Source organism: Zalophus californianus, chromosome 4, assembly GCF_009762305.2.
Source record: "Zalophus californianus isolate mZalCal1 chromosome 4, mZalCal1.pri.v2, whole genome shotgun sequence".
NCBI classification, from domain to species: Eukaryota; Metazoa; Chordata; class Mammalia; order Carnivora; family Otariidae; genus Zalophus; species Zalophus californianus.
Genome location: NC_045598.1, coordinates 55,570,686 through 55,588,795, shown reverse-complemented (window position 1 = coordinate 55,588,795; position 18,110 = coordinate 55,570,686). Strand labels below are relative to the sequence as shown.

The following is an 18,110-nucleotide window of genomic DNA, read 5'->3' as shown; positions in this document are numbered from 1 at the left end:
ACAAAACCCAAAACCAGTAGAAGAAAACAGAATTTAGAGCAGAAATAAATGATATAGAAACAAAAAGAAAAAAACAGATCAATGAAACCAGGAGCTATTTCTTTGAGAAGATTAACAAAATGAATAAACCTCTAGCCAGATTCATAAAAAAGATAAATGACTAAAAAAAATAAATAAATCACAAGTGAAAGAGGAAAAACAACAACCAACACCACAGAAATACAAACAATTGTTAAGAGAATATTATGGAAAACTATATGCCAAAAAATTAGACAACCTAGAAGAAATGGATAAATTCTTAGAAACATAACCTCCCAACAATGGAAGCAAAAATATACAAAAAACTTCAATAGACCAGTTGTCAGCAAGGAGATTAAATTAGTAATCAAAAAACTACCCACAAACAAGTCCAGGACTACACGGTTCACAGGTGAATTCTACCAAATATTTAAAAATGAGTTAATACCTATTCTTCCCAAACTGTTCCAAAAAAATAGAAGGAAAACCTCCAAATTCATTCTATTATCCCAAAACCAGACAAAGACACCACAAATAAAGAGAACTACAGGCCACTATCTCTGGTGAACATAGAGGCAAAGATCCTTAACAAAAATACCAGCAAACCAAATCCAACAATACATTAAAAAATATCATTCACTATGATCAAATGGGATTTATTCCTAGGTTGCAAGGGTGGTTCAATATTCACAAATCAATGTCATATCACATCAATAAGAGAAAGGATAAAAACCATATGATCATTTCAATAGATGCAAAAAAAGCATTTGACAAAGTAAACATCCGTTCATGATCAAAGCCCTCAACAAAGTGGGTTTAGAGGAAATATACCTCAACATAATAAAGGCCATATATGAAAAACCCACAGCAAACATCATACTCAATGGGGAAAATCTGAGAGTGCTCCCCCTATGATCAGGAACAAGACAAGGATGTCCAATTTGACCACTTTTATTCAGCATAGTACTGGAAGTCCTAACCACAGCAATCAAAGAGCAAAAAGAAATAAAAGGCATCCAAATCAGTAAGGAAGAAGTAAAACTTTCCTTATTTGCAGATGACATGATGCTATATATAGAAAACCCTAGGGGCGCCTGGGTGGCTCAGTCAGTTGAGCATCTGCCTTCTGCTCTGGTCATGATCCCAGGGTCCTGGGATTAAGCCCCAAGTCGAGCTCCCTGCTCAGTGGGAAGTCTGCTTCTCCCTCTCCCCCGCTTGTGCGCGCTCTCTCTCTCTCTCTCTCAAATAAATAAATAAAATCTTTTTAAAAATTTAAAAAAAAGGAAAACCCTAAAGACTCCATCAAAAAACTACTAGAACTGATAAAGGAATTCAGTAAAATTGCTAAATACAAAATCAATGTGCAGAAATTTGTGGCATTTCTACACACTAATAATGCAGAAGAAATAAATTAAGAAAATAATCCCATTATAATTGCACCAAATACAATAAAATACCTAGGGATAAACTTAACCAAAGAGGTGAAAGACCTGTACTCTGAAAAGTATAAAACACTGATGAAAGAAATTGAAGATGACAAAAATGGAAAGACATTCCATGCTCATGGATTAGAAGAACAAATACTGTTAAAATGTCTATAGTACCCAAAGCAATATACACATTTAATGCAATCCCTATCAAAATACCAACAGCATTTTTCACAGAGCTAGAACAATCCTAAAATTTATATGGAACTACAAAAGACCCTGAATAGCCAAAGCAATTTTGAAAAAGCAAAGCAAAGCTGGAGGCATCACAATTCCAAACTTCAAGCTGTATTACAAAGCCGTAGTAATCAAATCAGTATGGTGCTGGCACAAAAACAGACACATAGATCAATGGAGAGAATAGAAAACCCAGAAATAAACCCACAGTTATATGGTCAATTAACTTTCCTGCCCCTGATGAAGCAGGAAAGAATATGCAACGGGAAAAAGACAACTCTCTTCAACAAATGGTGTTGGGGAAACTGGCCAGATACATGCAAAAGAATGAAACTGGACTTATTTACACCATACACAAAAATAAATTCAAAATGGACTAAAGACCTAAATGTGAGACCTGAAACCATAAAAATCCTACAAGAGAGCACAGGCAGTAACTTCTCTGACATTGGCTGTAGCAACATTTTTCTTGATATGTCTCCTGAGACAAGGGAAATAAAAGCAAAAATAAACTATTGGGACTACAACAAAAACAAAAGTTTTCCCTTGCACAGCAAGGGAAACAATCAACAAAACTAAAGGGCAACCTGCTGAATGGGAGAAGATACTTGAAAATGACTTGTCAGATAAAGGGTTAGTATCCAAAACATATAAAGAACTTATATAAATCAACACCCCAAAAAACAAATAATCTAATTTAAAAATGGGCAGCAGAAATGAACAGACTTTTCTCCAAAAAAGACATCCAGATGGCCAACAGACACACGAAAAGATGCTCAACATCACTTACCATCAGGGAAACACAAATCAAAACTACAACGAGATATCATGTCACAACCAGCAGAATGGCTAAAATCAAAAACACAAGAAACAACAAGTGCTGGCAAAGACGTGGAGAAAAAAGGAACCCTAGTACACTGCTGGTGGGAATGCAAACTGGTACAGCCACTGTGGAAAACAGTATGGAGGTTCCTTAAAAATTTAAAAATAGAACTACCCTATGATCCAGTAATAATGCTACTGGGTATTTACCCAAAACACACAAAAACACTAATTGAAAGGGATACATGCACCCTTATGTTTATAGCAGCATTATTTACCATAGCCAAATTATGGAAGTAGCCCAAGTGTCCATCAATAGATGAATGGATAAAGAAAAAGTGGCATAGATATACAATGGAATATTATTCAGCCATAAAAAAAGAATGAAATCCTCTGGCACCTGGGTGGCCCCGGGCGGTTAAGTGTCTGACTCTTCATTTCAGCTCAGGTCATAACCTCAGGGTTGTGAGATCTAGCCCCTCACTGGGCTCCATGCTTTGCTCAAGATTCTCTCTCTCTCCCTCCCTCTCCCCAGCCTCTCCCACTCAAAAAAAAAAAAAGAAAAGAAAGAAAGAAAGTAAGAAAGAAAGAAAGAAAGAAAGAAAGTAAGAAAGAAAGAAATCTTGCCATTTGCAACAACATGGATGGATCTAGAGGGTATTACGCCAAGCAAAGTAAGCCAAATGACAAATACCATATGATTTCACTCAAAGGTGGAATTTAAGTAACAAAACAAATAAACAAAGAGGGGAAAAAAAAAGAGAAAGAGAGAAACCGAGAAACAGACTTAACTATAGAGAGCAAACTGATGGTTACCAGAGGGGAGATGGGTGGGGGGATGGGTGAAATAGGTGATGGGGATCAAGGAGTGCACTTGTGATAAACACCAGGTGATGTATGGAATCCCTGAATCAGTATATTGTATAACTGAAACTAATATAACACTGCATGTTAACTATACTGGAATAAAATTCAATTTTAAAAAAAGATCAAGAAGTTGGCTCTAAGTCAAAAAAGTTCTCACAGAGGAGGCAATAGATCAGTTGGGTCTTGAAGGCTGAGTAGGAGTTTGTCAGTAAAGAACAAGAAAAGGATATTCTCAGCAGAGAAAACAGTGACTGCAAATGCGCTAGTTTCTAAAGGAGTCTGGGATATCAGAACAACACAGATCTTTGTGGCAGGAGTATGGGGAGTAGAATGTTGATGAGGCAGGGAAGGAAGCTGGGGTCAAGTCAAAGAGTTTGTACTGATTATATAGGCAAGGGGAGGGAGTTGGTAGAGGTTTTTAAGCAGGGTCCTGTCATAACCTTTGTTTTCATAAAGATAATTAGAATGAACAAGAAAAATAAACTAGTAGAGAGAAACTAGAAGTAGTGTTTCTAATCTCTGCTGAGTCCCCAGAAGGGTCTCACAATTTTTTCGTTCGACCTGTCCAACTCCTCCTTCATTCTTCTTCATTCTCCTCCTATCATCCTCCTCAACGCTGCCTCCCCCCCCATTTATCTCGTTCCCATCAGACAAACAATTCTGCCTTCTCCATCAAGCAAACAAAATGTTGGGGCCCTTTGGCCTGAATTCTTAATTTCCTACCTTCCCACACTCAAATGTCTCCATCACACCTGTCCAGACATCTTCCATCAAATGGACAGGTTGAGAAGCCACCTCTGCTTCAAGTCCAAATCCTCCAGCTATTCCCTAAATCCCTTACCCTCTTCTCTCCTTTATTAAAAATTTCCAAAGGCTGACGTTTAGGGCCTTCCTTGTCTTCTCTGCCCCACCCCCCATCTTCTCATTGGCTACAGTCTTGCTTTTACTCCCACCATTGTAATTGATCTCACCCACTAAAATAGCCAGTAAACTCCCAGTTTCCAAACTCAATGGAGCATTTCAGTTTCTGCTTCAAGGACCCCTGTTCGAATCATTTTTTTTCATAAACTCACCATTCTGCACCACTGGCTTCTGTGACATCAGACTCTTTTTCCCTCCTCAGTCTCCTCTTTCTATGTCTGCCCCCTAAAATCCCACCCTCAGTCCCAAGTTTCGATCCTTAGCCCACTGCTGCTTTCCCCGCTTTACCCATTCTTCCTGGGGAGTCCATCCATTGTGACTGCTACTATATGCTAAAGATCCCCAAATCGATACATCTGGCTCATCTTTTGTCCAAGCATCAGACTTACCTAGCCTATTGGACATTTCAACAGATAGCACACAAGGACTTGGAACATATGTGTTGAAACCCATCTCCCTGCCTAAAATTTAATTGGTAGCCCTATCATCACTAACTTGCCATGGCTGGAAACCTGAGAGGCATTCAAGAATCCCACCTCGGGCGCCTGTGTGGCTCAGATGGTTAAGCGTCTGCCTTCGGCTCAGGTCATGATCCCAGGGTCCAGGGATCGAGTCCCGCATCGGGCTCCCTGCTCCTTGGGAGCCTGCTTCTCCCTCTGCCTCTCTCTGTCTGTCTCTCATGAATAAATAAATAAAATCTTTAAAAAAAAAAAAGAATCTCACCTCATTCCTTACATTTGATTATCCATTCTTGTGCATTTCATTTCCCAAATACTTCTCAAATCCATCCCTGATTTTCCTCATCAACTATGAATTCAGGCCCATATCATCCCTTGGCTGAATTACTGCAAAAGCCTTCCACCTAGACTCCAGTCTATGTAGCTGCCTCTGGCATTAAGGTAACCAACTGTCTCAGCTTACTTGGGACTATCCTAGTTTGGGCCCCCAAAATCTCACATTCTAGAAATGCCTCAGTCTCTGTTGCTTATATTACTCTTAGTCACAAATGAGACTTGTGAAGGCACATTACTGAAAATCCATGGGCTTCTCTTCAGGTACAGCTGGATCCAGGAGCTCTGCTTTTAGGTTTCATCTCTGACCTTTCCTCTTGAATAGCCTTATTCGTTATGACGCAAGCCTGCTGCTAGCAATCATAGATACATCCATCAGCTTGCCAACACCAGAAAGAGAGTCTCTACTCTAGCAAAAATGTCTCAGGACATTCTCTGACTGGCCCAGCTGAAGTCACATCTCTATCCCCAAACCAATCACCATAGCCAGGAGAATTGGCTAGGCCTGTATTACAAATCCAGCCTGGAGGCTGAGGTGGGGAGTGCTAATGAGGAAGAAGATTCACAGAGGAAGGGGGGGGGGCAAGCTGGACAGATGATAAAAATGAACAGCTGTCCCTTTATGTGACACTGCCTTCAAATCCCATCCAGCAGGCTGTGGCCTGACCAACTGAACCCATCTGAGAAGAGTGAGTCATAGAACACTTCAATTTAACCATTTTACTTTTCTACATAAAACCCCCAGAGTCCTCTCCATGCTTGCAGGACAAAGTCCATGCTCTTTAGGAAGGCATACAAGACTCTGACCTGGTCTCTGTCTACCTTCTCAGCCTACCTTTCTCCACTCTCTTCCTTAACACTATCCTCTAGTAAATACCACAGACTGAAGAGTCCCTCATATGCCATACCTTTCTCCCCTGACTAGCTCCTAATCATGCTTCAAGACTCAGGTCAAGCATCTCTTTCCTGGAAGGCTTCCTCACCACCACCAGTAACACACACACACACACACACACACACACACACACACACACACCATGCCCACACACCATGCCCAAACTTGCCCAGGCACCACGACGGCCTGAAAATGGGTCAGCTTCCTATACTCAACTGCAGGTACAAACTGCATCATAATTATGTTTAGATAGCAAGTTCTAGCCCAGTGCTTGGCACCCAGTATGTGTTCAATCTTTGATTTTGAACAGAAAATGTTCTGATAATTCAAATGAGCAATGAAGAACCAAATTAAGTTAGTAGAAACAGAGGAGAAACTAATTTAGTCGAAATGAACATAATCTAATTGGATGGTGTCTTTCCATATTCCCTTCCACTGGGCTGTGTGGTTTACTGGGGGTTTTTCTTTTTTCTTTGGATCACCCTCTAATTTGCAAATACAGAATGATTACATAGAATACATACATAGCATGCATACATAGAAAATTACTCATGGGAGATATCATTATCATTAGGTTACATATATTGAGTACTTCCAGGAACTGACCTAAGTGTTTTCTACACACAATTCCTTTAATCCTCGCGACAAACCAATGAAATAAGCCTTGTTTATTTTCCTATTTTATAGGAGCAATAATTGAGGCTTAGAGAAGTTACAATAACTTTCCCAAGTTCTAGCTAGGATCAAGGATCCAAGCCCAGATCTTTCTGGCTATAAAAGCCCATGATCTTAACTACTACGTTCTTGGTCTTTATTTTTGCCAGCTCAGTCCTTCACAGTTACACCAAGAAGCAACGTGAAATCAGAAGGCTCTTCTCCAGGTGAGCCATTTCTTGTGAAATGATTATCTTGATGATTGTAATACAATTGCAATAGGGTGATATAATCGGGTGTTAAGTGGTGATACTAAGAAAGTTTGCTGCTTCTGTGCATAATAAGTTCTTTCTCAGACACTTAATTGTAGAAAATGTGTTAGCCTAAAAGCACCTTAGGGACACACAAATCACTTTTCCCATGATGAAGTTCCAAGATGAAAGAGAACAATTCTTAGAATTCTCTCCTGGTTTCTGTCTCCTTTTGTTTTCCTGAGGCTCTGTCCCACTTATTGGATAAGTAAAAGATTAGATCCAATTAGTTTCATCCTCCCCCAGGCTAACCTCCGCTGGTTGGCCTCTTTGAGAGACAGCTCCAGGATACAGAGGACTGAATTCACAGTAAACCTCTGATTCTTTTTCTTTCTTGCCCTGTGACTCTGGAGGTCTCTCTGGACCTCTCTAAGCCTCAGTTGCGTTAGCAGGGAATCTAATAAATGTGAAAGCATGTTCTAAGCCAGAAAGTGCTAATTGATAGAAGAAAAATATGAACTCTAGTCACTTCCCAAACTCCTACCTTGTGCCTGACACTGAGCAGTACTCCGGTTGTTTTGATCATGCTGATCGGGTTCTTCCTTGTCTTGTCCCAAGTGCCCAGCGCTGTGTCTAGCATCTAACAAACAGGTCTGCTGGTCGGCCAGTTCAAGGCAGTGCTAAGAGCCATTCTGTGTGTGGACTCTTTCACCTCTTGGAGTTGTTGTAACTTGTGCAATAAACACCGTGGTAAACTGGTAAATTCTAACTGTGCCCACAGGTAGCAAGTATTTCTGGTTATATGTCTTCCCTGAAAATCTTTTCAGCCTTTGCAGAGAAATGTGTATTTCTCAGCTCCTAGGGGGCTGGCATCGGGGAGGCTGGAAACTGATCAAACGAGAGCTTCTCCTTCCCTCTCCCCCCTCCCCTAGATTTGTAGAATGGTTCTGCTGAAATTCACCTGGAAGAATGCCAAGAGTGCTTCTCAAACTTCTCTGATAATAATTACCTGAAGTGCTTGTTAAAAAATAAATTCTGAGCCTTATCTCAGCCCCACTTAATCTGAAGCTCCTGGGAAGGGTCTTGAAGCTGTGTTTTTAACAAACAACCATAGGTCTTTATTATTATCAGAACCATTGAGAAATTCTGATAGTACAAACACCTCACCTTATACAGGAAAATTCTGAGCCCCAGACTGAGAGATGTGAATTGTTGGGGAAGAAGAGTGAACCCCACATGCTTAAAAGGATTACAATGGGAAGCCAGAGTCCAGCAGGCTTGAGTTGGCAATTGGGAGGGGTGAGGTCTGTGGCAAACAGGAAATCCTTGTCTAAAAGGGAGGAGCCTCCTCTCAGCTCCAGCCAATTGTTGCCATGTATAGCAATAGAAATCAGAATTTTTCTAAAAAATGTCTCCATGTTTAAATATTGACAACTGATTTAAAAAGTTTCTTTAAGCATTTGCAAGCCAAATTTCTCTTAGCTACCAATTTTTGCATTAGGACTTTGTGAGCGATAGCATCTTTTCCTTGCATCTCTCGCTAGTGATAGCACCCTGTCTCTTCCCTCAGTGTTAAAGGTTATTTTTAAATGGCTTAAAAAAAGTTTTTTATTAAGTATTCTCTATGCCCAATATGGGGCACAAACAGGACCCTGAGATCAAGAGTCACATGCTCTACCAACTGAGCTGGCCAGGAGCCCCTAAATGATTTTCTATCACCTAATAAAAAAAGGCTGACTTGTAGGGCCCTTTGTGGTCTCGCTTCTACCAACCTTCCCACTTCATCACCTATCATTGGAAGACATAGATTCTAGAGCCAGACTGCCTCAATTTGCATCCTGGAGTTGCTACTTACTAACAGTATGACTCTAGGCAAAGTTCTCCCTCGGTGTATCTGACTCTTCATCTTCCAAATGGCAGCAGTAGTACCTATTTCCACAGAGTTGTGAATCCTACTGTGTTACTATAAAGAGCTTAGAACAGTGCTCAGAAAATAGTAGACCCTATATGTGTTATGGTTGCCCCCCAGAAGCTAGCCCCGAACATGCCTTGAATTCACACTTTCAGAACTGCTGTCCCCCCTTCTGGGACAAATGTTCTTCACTGTCCCCTGGCAGGGCTCTTTATCCTTCAGGTTTCACTGATCTGGCAAAGCTTCCTTGCCGCCAGGAACACTTATGCCTTGAATATAACACATCACCACTTACCAGCCCATATTGCAGATGTCAGTCATCTCCGCTAAAGGCAGAGGCCTTGCTTTTTTCACTTTTGTAGCCCCAGGACTTAACACAGTGCCAGGGACATCCTTTCAATAAATAGTGTTAAAGGAAAAAATGTGCTGATCTTGATTTTCTGATTTGATTATAAACTTAAGGACAAACACTCCCATTGGCTACATCTATGTAATCTCTACAGCGCCTAGCAGAATTATATTCATAGTCAATCAATTAAGTAATTTCTGCGGCTTGCAAAATACAATGCTTACTTCTGATCAAAGAGCTTCCCTACCTTTCTCTCCATGCCATCCCCATATGCCCTCCAGAGATTTCTACTGTTTGAACTCCCATTAGCAGTTCTCTGGGCCTTTCTTCTGTTACTGGGTATTTTTTGCTTTGGATTATATCTACTAAGGTCCATGTCTCATTGCTTGGGGCTCCTTGAGGCCAGAGTAGGTGCCTGATTTTTTTGCAGACTTCAATATAACCAGCATAGTTCCTTGTCCATAGTAAGCACTCACTAAATATTTCTTGGTGGTCTTCATGAATATGACCTTTTCAGAGTTTCTTATGTTTTTCTAAGGATTGTTAGAAAGAAAGAAAAAAGCTTCAATTCAATTTGAGGGATGCTGGCCCTGTGTTAAATCATGCCATTGGGAGTTTTGTTCATTTGAAAGAGACACATCTCACCACTTGCAGCCTTTTACCCCATGGTAAAGAATAAAATTTAACTTAGTTGAAAATTGAGGAAACCAGGATTTCACAAGGGTTACAGGAAAGCATCTCAAAAGATGCTTAGGAAATGCTTCCAGTTGACAGTATACAAATGTTCTTTCTTAGAAATACCCTTTTTATTTAATTGGGAAATAATGTATGTATCACAGGAGATTAGTTACCTTCATGAGTCCTTTTTTATAGAAGTTTAACTTACTAAGGCCTTGGTTAATTGTAAAAGGAGGGGGCAATGGTATTTACAACACTGAGGTGAAGTTGCCAGTGGAAAAATAGGTATTTTCCACATACAATACACCTTAGGTAGATGAAGGGACTTTTGTTCCTGTTGTAACATTTCCACCTACTTGCAATAAGTAGACTTAATAGCATTTAAGGCAAGGACTGAAGAATATTAACATCAATTAGAGGTAGAAGTTGCCCAGGTAATTGCACACTTGTTTACAATTAACTCAACTGTTTCACCATTGGGTTTTTCAATGCTATGTTAACTTTGTGTTATGTTCAGTCAGGAAAGAATAGCAACAGTTAAAACAAAACCCCAAACAACAGTTTTGCATTAATTATTAGGATCTTCCTGAAACAAAATAGTCTGAAGAATGGACACTACCACTTCATATCTCTAAGCACTATGAATTTGGAAAAGAGATTTGAAACTCCTTTCTCAAAATAAATATCGTTATACTGTGTTTTAAGGCATCAGAGAAATCTGTCTGACGGTTTTTAGTTTCCTGATTGCTACTGCCTGCATTTTAGTAATAGGCTGTATTGAGCACCTAACATAGCCAGGTCATTTGCATTCATTATTTCTAAATCATTCATTGAGCCAACAAATATTAATTCAAAACCTACTGCTTGCTGAGAAGGGCGCTAAATCCTGGGCTACAATTATGAACCAGACATTAGCTCTCAGCTTTAGTTTTACAGTTTTGTAGAAGAGGGAACAATTCTGGGTCATTTTACCTCCATCTTATAGATGAGGAGAACGAGATGCAGAGGGACTAACACAGGTCTTCACACCAAGCAACACTGCTGCTTTCTTCTCTGCCTTCCTGGTTTAATTCACTCAGCTTTGCAAGGGTTTTTAATCAAGCAAATGTGGAAGAGGATTAAAAATCCTTAGTAGGAAGGGCACCTGGGTGGCTCAGTTGGTTAAGTGACTGCCCTTGGCTCAGGTCATGATCCTGGAGTCCTAGGATCGAGTCCCGCATCGGGCTCCCTGCTCAGCAGGGAGTCTGCTTCTCCCTCTGACCCTCTTCCCTCTCATGCTCTCTCTCATTCTCTCTCTCAAATAAATAAAAAAAATCCTTAGTAGGTAAGAACATTCTATTCAAAACTCACTTCTCTCCATCTTTTGGTAAAACAAAGATTAAGTACCAGTTACGTTTTGGATCCGGCACTAGCTTGCATAAAATACAAGGAGCTTAAACAAGGCCTAACAACCCACATTTCTAGCAGATGTGGAAAAACAAACTTAATTGCGAGGTGAAGGGCTTCATGGGCTGTGTTATTCATGAGATGCAGGAACTTGGAGCTTTGTGTTACTATTAGTTGGTTTGGTTTTCTCTCCTGACTTCTTTTCCCTAATTACATGTAGTCATGACAAGGATGGGAGACAGATGGCAGGGGAGCCGTGGGGGGTGCCATTTGCCAAATAGGCAAAAAAAAAAAAAAAAAAAAATCCTGTGGACTAAAACTATGTCAGTCTTCTCCCCAGTAAGCATTTTTGCTTTCTTTGGCTATACCTAGAGGAGATTCTTGCAGTTAATTATCAAGTGACTGTTCCAACTAAGAGGTGATTGTTCTGCTGAAGCCTTTCATTTTTGCTCTTTTCTTCCATCTCTCTCATCGAATCTAATCAGACCCCTCGAAACCAGAGCAGAAACGTTCAGCTGGAAAACATACAGCTCTAGAGAGAATAGGGGCACTGGAATTCTTTGCCAGGCCACTTCCCTGTTTGTTCCTTAAACACGGTTCTGCAAACTGCACAGCCTTGGACTGGTCCAGTCACTTCCTGATTGGCGTTACCTCCAGCCTCTTATCCTAATAACCTCTCTTTCACAGTCCCGTGTTATCTTCCCAGAACACTGATCACGTCACTCCCCGTGTGAAGGCCTTTGCAGAATCCCCCGAGTTTACAGAAGGAAGCCCAAATGCCTGAGGGTGACACCGAATGCCCTTCAGAGTCTGGGCCTAATCCCCACCCCCTTTTTCCACCTTCTCTCCCCCTTCTCTTCCACACCAGAGGCACATGGAATCTTTGTTCCCTGAACCGGGTTTGCTCTTTCAGGTAACCACACCTCTGCACAAACCAGGGCCACTGCCAGCAACATTCTTTTCCTCTCTAGTTGGGGAAATGAAACTCGAGTTTTGGGACCCACATAAAATGACCTCTCCACCGTAAAAACATCTCAGCTCTTGCAGGTTACTTTGGTCACCTTCTCTCTGCTTCCTTAACATTTTGCATATATACTTACTATAACATGTCACTGAATGATAATTATTCCAATTTTGCAAGTGTAATCTTGAACACGTCTTTCCCCTAACTGCAACCCCAACTTCTCTTAAATCACCTTTGGTTTTTAGACTTTGGACATAATGTAGAGTAGGGCGCCAGTAAAGTCTGTTAAATAAAGACTAAGAAATAAAATTATGCCATGTCCAGCCCAAACGTGTAAAAGCGGAAAAAATATACATTCGTACATAACACACACAGATCTCTATCTATACAGAGAGAGAGACACTTATACTATAGATACATGATTTCAGAAGGGTTTTAATTTTTCCATATAAAAAAACTTGTTTAAAATACATTCCAAGTTAAAAGAAACAAAAGCACACATTAAGAAATAATGCAATTATTCCATACCAGTTTATTGTAGGTATTGTGTTTCAAAAAATTTATAGCATAAATAAATTTTCATGTCATAAAATAACTTAGTACAATTTATAATAAAACTTTGAGAATTTAACATCTCATCAAAATACAATAAAATATGGTTTTAAAATATGATTAACCCTTTCTGCTTTTCTTTTACTTGAGGGCACATAAACCAAAAATACCCAAACTACTGCAGCACATTTGAACTTTAACAAAGCACATTTGGTTTATTTAAATGTAACTCAACCATCCTAAATTAATACATAGTTTGTTTTCCTTCCTGCGTGGTTCTTTGTAATTTTTTGTTCCTTTTGACTTGTATTTGTTTCAACACAGCTTCTTCATTTTCACCTCTTTCCATCTGCAAAGTCATCTAGCTCCGGACCCAGGAACATGTAGTTGAACTCACTCAGCCCCTTGACATCAGTTTCTGTAATCCTTGCATCAGTGTAGGGAGTAACTGCTTGAGTAACTACAAAGGTATTTCAAAACTTCAGTGCAATTTGGTTCAGTTATTTTCATTCAGATGCCATCACCGTTCAGGGAGATTAATCACTGGAACCCACTGATCCATGTAGCGACTTTCCCGGCAAAAACAAATAAGTTGACTTAAGGCAGGATCCTTCCACTGCGATGAATGTGGATTCTGGAGACATTGATAAAAATAAATTTACTATTTAAAAAAAAATCAGCATCTGTTAATAATGATACTCATGTCGAGGGAAAGACAACTTGAACATTCTATACTTTAGCTGTGTGACATAGAGACCAGTTACAACCATAAAAAATAAACTTTCTTTTGGTAGTTGGTTTCCTACAGAATCATTAAGGGTAATTCTCCACTAAACCATACTCTGCAAAGTACGATCACATGCAACCCTCTGAACCATATACATATGTTTGCATGATACTTATTTAGTTTTGCACAAGAGTATCATTCACCAGCCTTGTTCTGTGGGAGAGACCTGAGTGAAACAGCTCTGAGAAGTATTTCCATACTCTGTGTACTATGAAATGAGAGCTGCATAACAGTTAACAAGAATTGCCACCTGATATCCTCCCAGAAGACACAGTAGTAATTTTCAGGAGTAGCAAAATGACTGGGGCTGCCACTTAACTAGACCAGCCAAAAAGTTAATAAAATGTAAAAGACAAAGCTATCATATTTACCTCTGGAGACACAAGTTATCTACCTACCAAAGGTTTTTATCAGGGAAAAAGTGTCCCTTAAAAAAAGGCACGATTGCAAAGAAAAAATTCCCACTCCATCCTCTTAATGTATTTCTAGGGAATTAATAAGGTCTGTCTCCTACACCATTTCTATTTTTAACTTTGAGTCGTGGAGAATGAAGCTGACTCCTTAATGAGGGTGAGCCAGGAATTTATTTGGCTTTATCTAATCTGCCCTACTAAAGGAATTAGTCACGGGAGGTAGTGCAGATGTAGGTAGGGAGTAGCTGGGCTGACAGTGCTGACTCACAAGGATCTCTTCCGCTGCTGGCAGCCTCCAACGTGCTTAGACATGTTCTGTACCAGAGAAAATCCTGATGATGAAACCAGCACATCTTGGCTGAAAGTCCAGCCACACGCTCTAATGGGGCATGGGCAGCCACGCTCTTGCCCTCCCCCTCATTCCAGATCTGCAGTCAGGCGACTCTCAACCGTCGCTCACTTCCCTCCAGGACTCCAACTCCGACCGGCCCGCAGCCCGCCCTCGCTTACCGTCACCAGGACGCAGTGCAGGTCCGGGGGCTGCTCGGCGCCCTCGCTCCCGGCTGGGCTGGCGTCGGTCTCCAGGAGCAGGAGTTCGGCCAGTCGGCCCGGGTTGCTGACGCGCAGGATGTTGATGTCGTTCTCGCAGCAGAACGCCTGGATCAGGGTGAAGTGGATCTGCAGAGCCACATCCCTGTCGTCGTCCTCGTCCGCCGCCAGCAGACACAGCACCACGTTATCGGGGTCGCTGAGGGCAGCGGGAGGGGCGGGTGAGCGCAGACGCACCACTCGTCCTCGTGGACGCCCGCAACACCCGCCAGGGCCCCGGGGTCGCGCCCCGGCCAGCTCGCTCTCCCTCCAGGGCAGGCGGCCGCGGGGCAGATGGGAAGCCGCAGGAAGCTGCGCGGCAGTGCGAGGGGGCGCTCCGCGAGGTCGCCTCCGGGCTGGGGCGGGAAGGGGTGCCACCGGGGACTCGCGAGGGCCCCACTTACACGTTGAGCAGCTTGGCCGCCTCGTACACCCCGACGGTGATGGTGCGCTGACTCAGGGCTTTGCTGAGCACTTCCTCGAGGGCATCCCCCACCTTATCCATCCTACAGGCGAGCGGGAGCAAGGGGGTCCCGTCAGCCCAGGTCCCTTCGGGGCCATCGCCGCCCCCTCACCTGGCACCGCGACCCTCCCTCCCGAGTTCGTGCGCCACCGCGCCTCTCGGCTTTCTGCAAACCCCAAGCCTCCCTTGGCCCTGTCACTCACACTCACACACACACACACACACACACACACCCGTGACCCCCGGCCCTGTCACACACACCCCCACACACACACCCGTGACCCCGCGCGCGCGCGCGCACACACACACACACACACCCCGTGACCCCTCGCACGCCCAGAGGCCGGGAGGCCTGCGAAAAGCCCCGAGAGGGCCACCCGCCACCCTCCCCCGAGGGCGCTGCCAGTCCCTGACGCTGGGCGCAGCCACAGGCTGCCAGCCGCAGGAGCCGCACGGGCAGGGACGGTCCCTTCTGCCCTTTGCCAAGGCCAGAACGGCCCAGCCGGGTTGGGGGCACCCTCCTTCCGTCCACTGGCGCCTCTGGGAGGGTCTCCAAAAGAGACCGGCGGGAGGTGCCCCTGCAAACTTTTAACCGCTCGCTCCCCGGCAAACCTTGCACAGCCTGGACGCACTGGGCGCGCAGTGGATGAGAAGAGTTCGGGGAGAGGCTCCGGCCGCCTTACCTTTCGGTCTTCTGCTCTCCAGCCGAGAATTCCTCCAAAGTCATATTGCAACTGCGGGTCCCCCACAGAGAGAGAGCGGCGTGCGGGCTGCTCCTGCCACTGTGGGCGCTCGGGCGCCTGCCCTCTGCACTCCCTCACAGGCTCCTCCAGCGCCTGCCGCCGCAGCGCCGTCCGTCCCTCCCGCCCCACTCGCTCGCCCGCTCCCAACCCCTAGCCTCTCCACCGGCAGCTGCCTCACAGCCACTGAAGGACAAAGGCCCCGCTCGCCGGAGTTATCGTGCTAACCTCCAGCCAACCACCACCCGCCTCATTTGCATACGCACAGCCATTGGGCTATGCAAATCAGCCTGCTCCGACAATTTGACCCCAGCCCTTGGAACCGTGGGGAGAGGAGCGGAAGGGGGTGGAGCCACGCGGTAGGCGAGCTTCGGGGGCGGGGGCGGTGCAGCGATCGGGTAGGGCGGGGTCCGGAGCGTACTCTCTCATCCTGTTGGAGGGACTGGTAGGAGGGTGGGGGGGTTCTTTGCAGTGGCGGGGGAGAGGGGGTGTCTTCCACTTGAGGCCGGAGCAGGCTGCCAAGTGTTTTTCTAGTTGGTGCACATTTTTTTTAAATTGTCGTTTCATGTCTTTTGTTTTTAGGGGTTGCTATTAAAATCTTTCCAGGGCTAATGCACCCAAGTCTAGTAATTATTAGTAAGCAGGTTACATAAAAAGAGTGTTTCAGACCTCTGGGGCAAAGTTTACCTCAGAAGTGTTGTTTATGTAAGTCTAGGCAAAGCTGCTTATTAGTAGTAGTATTATTTCGGTGCCCTGATGGCTGGTTTGATTTATTTTTGGAAGGTTGCAAGGGTTGGAAGCTCAAAAAAGAAAAATCAACACATTTGTGTTTGGTGATGGCACGGAACCAAGTTGGAATCTTTTCCACAGAAAGCAGAAAGGCTTCCCACCTGCCCAGATTAACTCTGGAAAACCATGTTCAGGAGGAGCTGGTTACCACATGTGTGTATCCTAGCCTTGCAACCCAAATTCACCTTTCTGAGAGCTTTTCCCAGAGGAGGATCCTTCAGCACTGCACCAGCTAAGAGACAAATGTCTGACACCCACACACGTCTAAATTCAAAATACTCTCAATATGCCCTAAGCTTCCTTTCATAAGGCAAGTAAGTCACTACCTTCCACAGAGAACCTATGATCTCACTGTGAATTATTGATGTTAGATGCTGAATCATGAAGCTGCAGCTATAGGACCTTTTAGTCATATGCTAAAATTTCACCTTTGAGATAATGGCAACCTGTGGGTGGAAAGCAAGCAGAAGTTACACATTTTTGAAAAGCAAACTTCAATGTACAGACTTTTAATAAGTTGAAAGTTCTCACCTTTGTTTTATGAATATATGCAATAAATGCAAAAACATGTCTTAAACCTCTTGAAGTCACCAAAAGTGGTGAAAATGCCTCCCATACGCTCTCATTCAAAACCGTGCTTGCATTATTAAGGTCTCCATATAGCCAGAGGTCAGAGAAGTAATTTTTTGCAAAGGTACATAGGAGTTTTTGCACCTGCATGTTTGTATCATTCTAGACAAAATATTCTCCAGCTCTCTTGATCTTAATTTAGTGGAAAAGAAAAGTGATATGTTGGTTTTCTGGCTCATTTATTTGAGCTGACATTTTGCACTTAATCCCTAACTGCTTTGTCAGCAAGGGGCAATGTTTGAGTAAAGGAATGGTCATGGCCAATGGATAATTTACCCAAGGGTGCATATGTATTTCATATCTGTGCCCTAAATCCTAACATGTGATGCCTTTGTTAAAGAATTCCTTAAAACTGAAATTTCGGTGGGTGCTGAAATACTTTTGGTTGTGCAAACAAAACCCGAATTATACAACATGGCCTGAGTTATCATTTGGAAATTGTTGAACTGTGTTCTGTGAAACTCCAAGGTTCTATCACTAGGTATTTCTTACAGGTTTTTTGGAAGAAAGTGTGATCACAGCAGGCTCACAAAGAATTAGGGAATTGTGTGAATTTCTTGATAACAGGGACTATGACTTCATGAACTTAGTGTTCTCAGCATCTCATACAATTTCAGCATTTAATAGAAAAACAGTCAATGTTTATCAAGTTGAATAGAACCCAAGAGCTGAATGAGATCTCAGGATCCTGCAGTCCTGTGCAGTGCATGAAACTTCTCCAAGATATTACACCTGTAACTTTAATTCAAAAAAATTTATTTGATGTCATACTACATACTATGCAATACAAGAACTATACAATTCCTGATCCTTTGCCTTTAAAGTGCTTGCCATCTAATTGGTATGCCCATGCTTGGACAGGAATTTTGGGACAAAATAGTGTGCACTGTCATCAGCTAGCTATGCTGAAAGTCCCATGACTTTAGTCATCTGAACGGAAGCTGTAGGACAGTAGAACCCGTGTATTGTTTACGCC

The 18,110-nt window shown here is 42.9% G+C and overlaps 1 protein-coding gene across 2 annotated transcripts; it reads right to left on the bottom strand.

The window, feature by feature from the left end:
- Positions 1–12,589: 12,589 nt before the first annotated feature.
- GADD45A (growth arrest and DNA damage inducible alpha) lies at positions 12,590–15,891 on the bottom strand. 2 transcript variants are annotated; one of them, XM_027571076.2, is made up of 5 exons: positions 15,659–15,891; positions 14,917–15,018; positions 14,435–14,672; positions 14,193–14,239; positions 12,590–13,358 (listed from the first exon to the last, which is right to left on the bottom strand). In XM_027571076.2, the coding sequence occupies exons 1-5, from the start codon at positions 15,700–15,702 to the stop codon at positions 13,322–13,324; spliced, it is 468 nt and encodes a 155-aa protein (XP_027426877.1). In that variant the 5' UTR covers positions 15,703–15,891; the 3' UTR covers positions 12,590–13,321. The 2 variants fall into 2 exon arrangements, with proteins under 2 accessions (XP_027426877.1, XP_027426869.1); XM_027571068.1 differs by lacking the exon at positions 14,193–14,239.
- Between the last annotated feature and the right edge of the window lie 2,219 nt (positions 15,892–18,110).